This window comes from Mus pahari, chromosome X (genome assembly GCF_900095145.1).
Source record: "Mus pahari chromosome X, PAHARI_EIJ_v1.1, whole genome shotgun sequence".
Lineage (NCBI taxonomy): Eukaryota > Metazoa > Chordata > Mammalia > Rodentia > Muridae > Mus > Mus pahari.
In genome coordinates, this window is record NC_034613.1 from 13,385,308 (window position 1) to 13,394,136 (window position 8,829).

General features: G+C 38.2%; 2 protein-coding genes across 5 annotated transcripts in view; one reads left to right on the top strand and one right to left on the bottom strand.

The window, feature by feature from the left end:
• The first annotated feature begins 302 nt into the window (after positions 1-302).
• Spaca5 (sperm acrosome associated 5) lies at positions 303-2,273 on the top strand. Its single transcript, XM_021187951.1, has 4 exons — positions 303-447; positions 831-989; positions 1,921-1,999; positions 2,103-2,273. Exons 1-4 carry the CDS (start codon positions 303-305, stop codon positions 2,200-2,202), a joined length of 483 nt encoding a protein of 160 aa, XP_021043610.1. The 3' UTR covers positions 2,203-2,273.
• Positions 2,274-3,473: 1,200 nt separating this feature from the next.
• Positions 3,474-8,829, bottom strand: part of LOC110313547 (zinc finger protein 182) — an 11,008-nt gene continuing 5,652 nt past the window's right edge. Inside the window, exons 3-5 of one of the 4 annotated variants that reach the window (XM_029534241.1) lie at positions 8,576-8,702; positions 8,265-8,357; positions 3,474-7,662 (exon numbers count right to left, since the gene is read on the bottom strand). In XM_029534241.1, coding sequence (XP_029390101.1) covers positions 5,957-7,662; positions 8,265-8,357; positions 8,576-8,702 — 1,926 coding nt within the window. In that variant the 3' untranslated portion in view covers positions 3,474-5,956. Of the gene's footprint in view, positions 7,663-8,264; positions 8,358-8,575; positions 8,716-8,829 lie in introns of all 4 variants that reach the window. The other 3 variants (XM_021187939.1, XM_029534242.1, XM_029534240.1) reach the window with 3 other exon arrangements.

Below are 8,829 nucleotides of genomic sequence, written 5' to 3' on the forward strand. Positions count from 1 at the left end.
TCTTATTGACAGTGTCCTTATCTAATCTTTCTCCCTGTATCTTTCTCATATTTCTGAGTTTCTTCCTGTATTTATCTCCCTTCATTATGTGTGTATACATTAGTGTTTTTCTTTCTCTGTTTCTCTTGATCTCTAACAGTTGGCATTAAGGAAAGTGGTACAGTCCCCAGCCATGCAGCCCATGTATTCCAGAATCTATAGTTCATACTGCTGCTCATAAAGCCTAGCATTCTAGAATGTTCCTATTCCTGATCATCACTGGATCTGAGGCAAGGAACCATATTGAAAGGCTTCTGGCTGTCATGCAGGTCTGCAGCACTGTGGTAGTGATCTTGGCCATACTGTTGATTGCCACATTGGATGCCAAGATTTATGAACGCTGTGAGCTGGCAAGGAAGCTGGAGAAGGCTGGCCTCAACGGCTTCAAAGGCTATACTGTTGGAGACTGTAAGATTCCCATTGCCCCAAGTCTTATCCACCCCAATTTACTCACTTCACTCAGAACCAGTCAACTTTTATATTTTTCATCTTTCCTTTGGACCAGGACATGATCTTTTCAGTCACCATTTGATTAGGATGACTAGTTTAATTCAACTGTAAAGTCACGGTCATCACTATCTTCACTAGCTCGATCATTAATACCACCATTACCATAATTATTATCATGTTTACCAACATTTATCACCAGCATCAGCAACAGGTCACCAGAATCAACACCCTACAGCCTATCCAAGATCATCATGGTCACAATTAAGATGAGAGTCATACCCATCATCTCCCATTGTTCTTATGCTCATGCCCACCTTCTAACTACCCTCTCTCTGTCCTAGGGCTGTGTGTGGCACACTATGAGAGTGGCTTTGACACTTCTTTTGTGGACCACAATCCAGATGGCAGCAGTGAATATGGCATTTTCCAGCTGAACTCTGCCTGGTGGTGTAACAATGGCATCACACCCACTGAGAACCTCTGCCACATCGATTGTAATGGTAAGGCATCCCTGGGGACACACAGAATGACTGTCTGCCACTAGCCTCTGGCGTCATACACAGACAGCAATGTCTTTTGCTATTGCTGTTTTGAGATATGGTCTCTCTCCAGGCTGATCTTAAACTCAAGAGATCCTCCTGCCTCTGCCACTTGAATGCTAGGATTAAAGGCATGCACCACTACACTTGGCAGCAATGTCTTTTAAACCTTAAAATCTTGCTGAAGCCAAAAAATAGTGAGAAAGGAAGAAACTCTCAGAGTTGATAGAGAAAGCATCTTGAATCCTTAATAAGTCTACACCAGAGGTTATTTAGGTCAGAAATAGTGCAAATGCCCATGAGTACCACAACCTCTTTTAAAATGCAAGCTGCAGTTTTATTAAAATTTTGGAAACAAGAAACTTTGCTCCATGTGAAATAGAGAATAATGTGCTATCTAGGCCCTGAGGAGACAGGCATAAGTATAGACGTAAAAACAAAAACAAACTACCTCAGGGATGAAATGAGAGAACTTTTCAGGCAAAAATGCTGTACTGCTGAGGGATAAATACACACACACACACACACACACACACACACACACACACACACAGAGCAATAGAAATTTCTCTTAAAATGATGGCTAAGGTTATCTACAACAGGCCAAAATGGAGAATACTATTATCTGAAGCTAGGCCGAGTAGAGGTTGAGGTCATCTAAGTCTTGAGAACATGACAGAAGAGGTCATCCAAGATTGGTCAGGCTGAAGGTTGAGGTTGTTTAGAACCTCAGATGAATTTAGGGCAAATGAATAATGAGTTTTTACATGAGTAGGTAAAATGAAGATTAAAGATGTTCAGTTTGAGATAACATGATCAGTAAGGTCATTTAGAATTGGGAACCTACTTTCTTTCCATATCAGTCAGTCCATTCTACTTTTCCAATCCCCAGACCTGCTCAACCGCCATATTCTGGATGACATCATATGTGCCAAGAGGGTTGTATCCTCACATAAGAGTATGAAGGCCTGGTAAGTTTGCGGGGATGGTCTGGACCTTGAGCAGCACAAAAAGTGATGCTACCATTACATTAACTTGTCCATTTCATTTTCCTTTCCTCCTTTCATTTCCCAGGGATTCCTGGACCCGGCACTGTGCTGGTCATGATTTATCTGAATGGCTAAAGGGGTGTGATGTGCATCTGAAAACTCACTCAAACTATGATAACTGGTGACTCAGATTGTATAAGGATAGAGATTCCACTTTTTTCTTTTATGGGTTTAATAAAAGGTGGCATACATAAATATGCTTTGAATTTCTTCATGTTTCCCAGTGCTTGAAAGTACTCCCAGTCAGTCCTTTCCTCCACAGATTCATAGATCTAAGCTGGAGATACAAGATCACTTGGGGGTTGGGGAGGATGGTATAGAAATAAAGAGCACAGATTCCCTTTGATTTACATATGCTATCTACAACCTACTAGTTGTGCTTCCTTTAAATGGCCACTGATTTTTTTCTCTGACTATTTCCAAATCTGAAAAACAAGGAAGATAATGAGAGCAATAACTCATGGAGTTTATTTGGAGGATTTAATGAACTGATTATTTGGAAAATACAGTGCTTGGCATAAAATTCTTTTAAAGATATGCATATTATCTTTGACAAGGGAGCTAAAATCATCCAGTGGAAAAAAGACACCATTTTCAACAAATGGTGCTGGCACGACTGGGGGTTATCATGTAGAAGAATGCAAATTGATCCATTTTTATCTCCTTGTACAAAGCTCAAGTCTAAGTGGAGCAAAGACCTCCACATAAAACCAGAGACACTGAAATGGATAGAGGAGAAAGTAGGGGAAAGCCTTGAAGATATGGGCACAGGGAAAAACATTCCTGAACAGAACAGCTGTAAGACTGAGAATTGACAAATGGGATCTCATAAAATTGCAAAGTTTCTGTAAGGCAAAAGACACTGTCAATAAGATAAAAAGGCCACCAACAGATTGGGAAAGGCTCTTTACCAAATCCTAAATCAGATAGGGTATATATATATATATATATATATATATATATATATATATATATATATTCAAGAAAAGGGACTCCAGAAAATCAAATAACCCTATTAAAAATGGGGTACAGAGCTAAACAAAGAATTCTCAACTGAGGAATAACAAATGGCTGAGATGCACCTGAAAAAATGTTCAACATCCTTAATCATCAGGGAAATGCAAATCAAAACAGCCCTGAGATTCCACCTCGCACCAGTCAGAATGGCTAAGATCAAAAATTCGGGTGACAGCAGATACTGGCGAGGGTGTGTAGAAGGAGGTACACTCCTCCATTGTTGGTGAGATTGCAAGCTTGTACAACCACTCTGGAAATCAGTCTGGCGGTACCTCAGAAAATTGGACATAGTGCTACCGGAAGATCCAGCAATTTGTCTCCTGGGCATATACCCAGAATATGTTCCAACTTGTAATAAGGACACATGCTCCGGTATGTTCATACCAGCTTTATTTATAATAGTAAGAAGCTGGAAAGAACCCAGATGTCCCTCAACAGAGGAATGGATACAGAAAATGTGGTACATTTACACAATGGAGTACCACTCAGCAATTAAAAACAATGAATTCGTGAAATTCTTAGGCAAATGGATGCATCTGGAGGATGTCATCCTGAGTGAGGTAACCCAATAAGAAAATAACACACATGGTATGCACTCACTGATAAGCAGTTATTAGCCCAGAAATTTAGAATATCCAAGATACAATTTGCAAAACACATGAAACTCAAGAAGAAAGAAGACCAAAGTATAGATACTTCATTCCTTCTTAGAATGGGGAACAAAATACCCATGGAAGGAGTTACAGAGACAAAGTTCAGAGCTTAGACAGAAGGAAGGACCATCCATAGACTGCCCCACCCAGGGATCTATCCCATATACAACCACCAAACCCAGACACTATTGCATATGCCAGAAAAATTTTGCTGATAGTACCCTGATGTAGCTGTCTCTTGTGAGACTGTGCCAGTGCCTGGCAAATACAGAAGTGGATGCTCATAGTCATCTATTGGATGGAACACAGGGTCCCCAATGAAGGAACTAGAGAAAGTACCCAAGGAGATGAAAGGTTCTGCAACCCTATAGGTAGAACAACAATATGAACTAACCAGTACCCCCAGATCTTGTGTCTCTAGCTGCATATGTAGCAGAAGATGGCCTAGTTGGCCATCAATGGGAAGACAGACCCTTCGGTCTTGCAAACTTTATATGCCCCAGTACAGGGGCATGCCAGGGCTAAGAAGTGGGAGTGGGTAGGTAGGGGATCAGGGCGGTTGAGCGTATAGGGGACTTTCAGGATTGCATTTGAAATATAAATGAAGAAAATACCTAATAAAAAAATTGAAAAAAAGGATATGCATATGGTGGTACATGCTTGTCATACCAGCACTCGGGTGGCAATGGCATAAGATTACAAACTTAAGCCAGCCTAACCTATGTAGTAAGACCCTGCATAAAAAACAAACAAAAAATAAAAAACAAAAAACAAAAACAGTTACAGATTTACAGATAGAGGGATTAGGTATAAGGATGTGAAAGATGTCTTATCTTTAAAAGCACCATATTCAGATTAGGTCACTACAGGGTCTTTATTTAAGGTATTTGTGGTCTCTTAGGGGGAGAATTAAATTAAATAGAGATAATACAGTGTGAACTGAGAGTTTAAAATATTCACATTCTTCCACATACTCTAACATACTTCCATTCTATGCCCCAACCTCCTATTATCTCTTTGATGATCTAAGTCTAAAGTTTAAAATGACAGACTTGTAATTTAGATGAAGAATTCAAAGGACACACAAAGTAATAATTTCTTTTTACAGAATGCCTGGGTTTCAGGCTGTGTCTTGAACACAGCTATTAAGAACTTGCCATTTGCTCTCATTTCATTAGGCAGTCCCATTGGAAGTAGCTATTCTCATGAAGTAGTTGCTCATGTTGTTTTGTAGTCCATGGTCAGGGCTCAGTTACCTAAAACTTTGCTTTTAGTGTTCATCAAAAATAACACAGATGATCATTAAAACAGTTAGCTGTCCCTGCATGGCAAGGAGAGTTCAAGACTTCCTCCTTAATGTCAACTGGATTTTTCCATTATTTCACCCCAACCAGGATAGATAACCAAATTTCAAATTCTGGGAGTCCATAAAAGATGCTACCATGCTGGCTATTGACAAAATTCTGAATGTGGTAGGCATTAATTAAAAGCAACAGAAATGAACTCTGGTGAATTTGTGCTAAAAACATGTCTTATAAAGCCTATTAGGCATCTTATATTCCTTCTTGGAAGCTTATAGTCTTCCCAGATCAGGCTGGGAAGGAAACATTGACAGCATCAACTGTTATTACTGCCTAACACTGGATTTGATACTCTAGTAGTATCTTCTTACATCGTTCTGATTATTAAAATAATTTGGAATTTTGTAATATAGTCTTTGCTGTTCCTTTAATGGTTATATTTAAATATTTAACTTAAAATTGTTTGGTAAACCACTTTTTCTAATAAGTTAGTTTTATGTTTTTTATGAGTATTTGATATTAAATTTGGAAACTTACAGATTTCCTTTACTTCACTTCTGAGAAATTAAGTAATTGAATTCTTTTTATACTTATGTCCACTTTTATGATGAGGTTTGTTTTTCAACTGATAGCTTTCATACATTGAAGACTTGAAAAGATTTCAGCACTGAACAATCTCTTTGATAAGAAATGAAAATTCAATCTATCCGTGATGCAAAAAATACAGAGGCCAAGTTCTTTTCTTTAAGAAAGAGGATCTTCCTAATTTTTTTTTTACTCAGAATGTTCTTCTCCCAATATGGCTGGTGCTGATCTTTAAGGACAAGTGTGCCATATGATTAGAAAAGAACCCTAGCTACAGCACAATTTCCCCATTGCTTTTTGCATTTCCATTTTCTTTAACTTTATTATGACAGATTTTCCATTTTCAGTTCTTTGTTTTCTTTCATCTCTGAGTTCTCTAATCCATGAGGAATTTTGATCTCTGGAAAGTTTCTTTCCAATTCAGGGCAGTCATAGGGTTTCTCTCCTATGTGAGTTCTCTGATGCACAGTGAGTTTGTACTTCTCTCTGAAGGCTCTGCTACACTCATCACATTGATATGGTTTCTCTCCTGTATGGATTCTTTGATGAATAATGAGATACGATTTTTGGGAGAAAGATTTTTCACATATATTACATTCATAGGGTTTCTCTCCTGCGTGAACCCTCTGATGAATAATGAGATATGATTTCTGGAAGAATGCTTTATCACATTCATTGCATTCATATGATTTTTCAAGTTTTTCTCTTGTATGAGCTCTTTGATGTAACATGAGGTATGACTTCCGGGAGAAGACTTTTCCACATACAGTACATCCATCTGTTTTTTCCCCTGTATGAATTCTCTGGTGAGCACTGAGGCTTAGCTTAAGGGTAAAGGCTCTTCCACATTCTGAGCACACATAAGGTTTTTCTCCTGTGTGAATTCTTTGGTGTCTGCGCAGTGTTGACTTTTCTCTGAAAGCTTTGCCACATTCATTGCATTCAAAAGGTTTCTCTCCTGTGTGTGTTCTCTGATGTACATTAAGGTGTGCCTTTTGGTTAAATGCTCTCCCACATTCTGAACATTCATAGGGTTTCTCTCCTGTGTGAGTTCTTTGATGTATAATGAGTTTTGTCTTTTCTCTGAAGGCTTTGCCACACTCATTGCATACATATGGTTTCTCTCCTGTATGAGTTCTTTGATGTATATTCAGGGTTGATTTCTCTCTGAAGTACTTGCCACAATCAGTACATTCAAAAGGTTTTTCTCCTGTGTGTGTTCTCTGATGTACATTCAGATGTGCCTTTTGATTGAAGGTTTTCTCACAATCTGTACATTTATAGGGCTTTTCTCCTTTGTGAGTTCTCCGATGTATGATAAGATTTGTCTTTTCTTGAAAAGCACTGCCACACTCAGTACATATATATGGTTTTTCACCTGTATGTGTTCTTTGATGTATATGCAGTGTTGACTCCTCTCTGAAAGATTTGCCACATTCATTACATTCAAAAAGCTTGTCTCTTGTGTGCATTGTTTGATGTAGACTGAGGTGTGCTGTGTTGTTGAATGCTTCTCTGCAGCTTGCCCATTCATAAGGCTTTTCTCCTATGTGAGTGATCTGACGAACAACAAGGAGTGAACTTGGGCTGAGGGTTGTTCTACACTCAGGACATTCATAGGTTTTGTCTCCAAGTTGAGTCAAGTCATGTTGAACAAAGTTATAAATATGCTCTTTTCCAAACATGTTATGCTCACGGGACTTCATTCTGTCACTTATCTCATGTCTTCCAGGAATTAATAATTTCCTACATCTATTACATTCATAGCATTCCTGAGCTGCAAAGCTCAGACTACTAGGATTGAGTAAACCTAAATTATCTTTAATACTTTCCCCAAATGAGTTATTCATATAGGGTGTGGGTCCTGAAGAAACTACCCATGTGCTCTGAGGAAGTGGGCTTATAAATCCATCACATCCATAACTTCTTTCTTCAGTCACATTTTTCTCAATAATGGATATAGCTTGCTCCAGGTGCATATTTTGATTTTTCTGATGCCATGCCAAGTTGTATTCGGCTTGACCATCTTCTGAAAAGAAAAATAATAAATCAGACTCTGTAAATAAAGTCAGTCAGAAGCAGGCAGTGGTGTTCACTTTTATTTTCTTCTGACTCTACATATTTCCCAGAAAGAGGTTCCAAGCATGCATCCCTCTTACACTAAGAGCTTGAGGGAACAAATTCTAAGGTGATCCAATGAACATTGGAACAAGAAATAACAATAAATATAAGTAATATGACTGAAAATTAGGTTAAAAGTGGTGAAACTAAAAGCAGGTTCAGAAAACTATGAATAGAAAAAGGGATCCTGAAAGACAGTAAATTTAGGATTGAGGGCAGGGACACTGAGAATGCTTTCAGAAAGGCTGGAGATGATTGAATGAATAGAAAAAGAAGTGGAAGGAATAAGCTGAAGTGGGGTACAGTTTCTTTCTTAACATCTCATTCAAAGGTTACTGTGAGATAAGCTTACTAAACTAACAATTTGGAATGAGTACACACACACACACACACACAATTTAGGAAGATATTTTTGAGATCTTTTGAGATCCTTCTATCTTTTGAGATAGAAAACCTTCATTAGAGCATTTAGGGTCTTGCTTTCACCATCTTCCAATTCTCTCTTCGTACCTGTGCAACTTGAACTTGGGATTTCTCTCTTTATTATCCCAAGGACTCCTTGTTCTAAAGAGGTGATCACTTCTGGTTTGGTAATAGGATACCCTGTAATGGGAAATTATAGAAGTCTTGAGTACTCTGTGTGGCATTCAGTCAAAATTAGTAAGGTAGGTTTTAATAAGGGTACATTTCATATAGGCAATTAACATCTTCTTTAAGAGGAAATAAAACCTTTGATCCCCAGAATCTAAGGTATTGAAACTTTAGAAACATAAAGTTACACTATTAGGGAAACTATAAATTACTCAACAAGCCATCCTCACCCAGAGAGACAAGATGGCTATAATTCTCTAGCATCACATCTCTGTATAGGCTCCTCTGAATAGGGTCCAGTTGATTCCATTCTTCCTGAGTGAAGTCCACAGACACATCCTCAAATGACACTGATTCCTGTAATTGCATACTTTTATTCAATTAGTTTGGTAAAGATTAAAGTCATCTCCAAATGTTATTAAATCTTTGTTTTAATACTTTAAAATTGCCACAGTATATTTGCACATATTTATGAAGTATATAT

Excerpts from the sequence above, each read along its gene's own strand:
- Spaca5 (XM_021187951.1), top strand. The coding sequence starts at position 303 with ATGCAGGTCTGCAGCACTGTGGTAGTGATCTTGGCCATACTGTTGATT. Across the intron at positions 448-830 it reads AGGCTATACTGTTGGAGACT|GGCTGTGTGTGGCACACTAT; the intron begins GTAAGATTCCCA and ends TCTCTGTCCTAG. Across the intron at positions 2,000-2,102 it reads CATAAGAGTATGAAGGCCTG|GGATTCCTGGACCCGGCACT; the intron begins GTAAGTTTGCGG and ends TTCATTTCCCAG.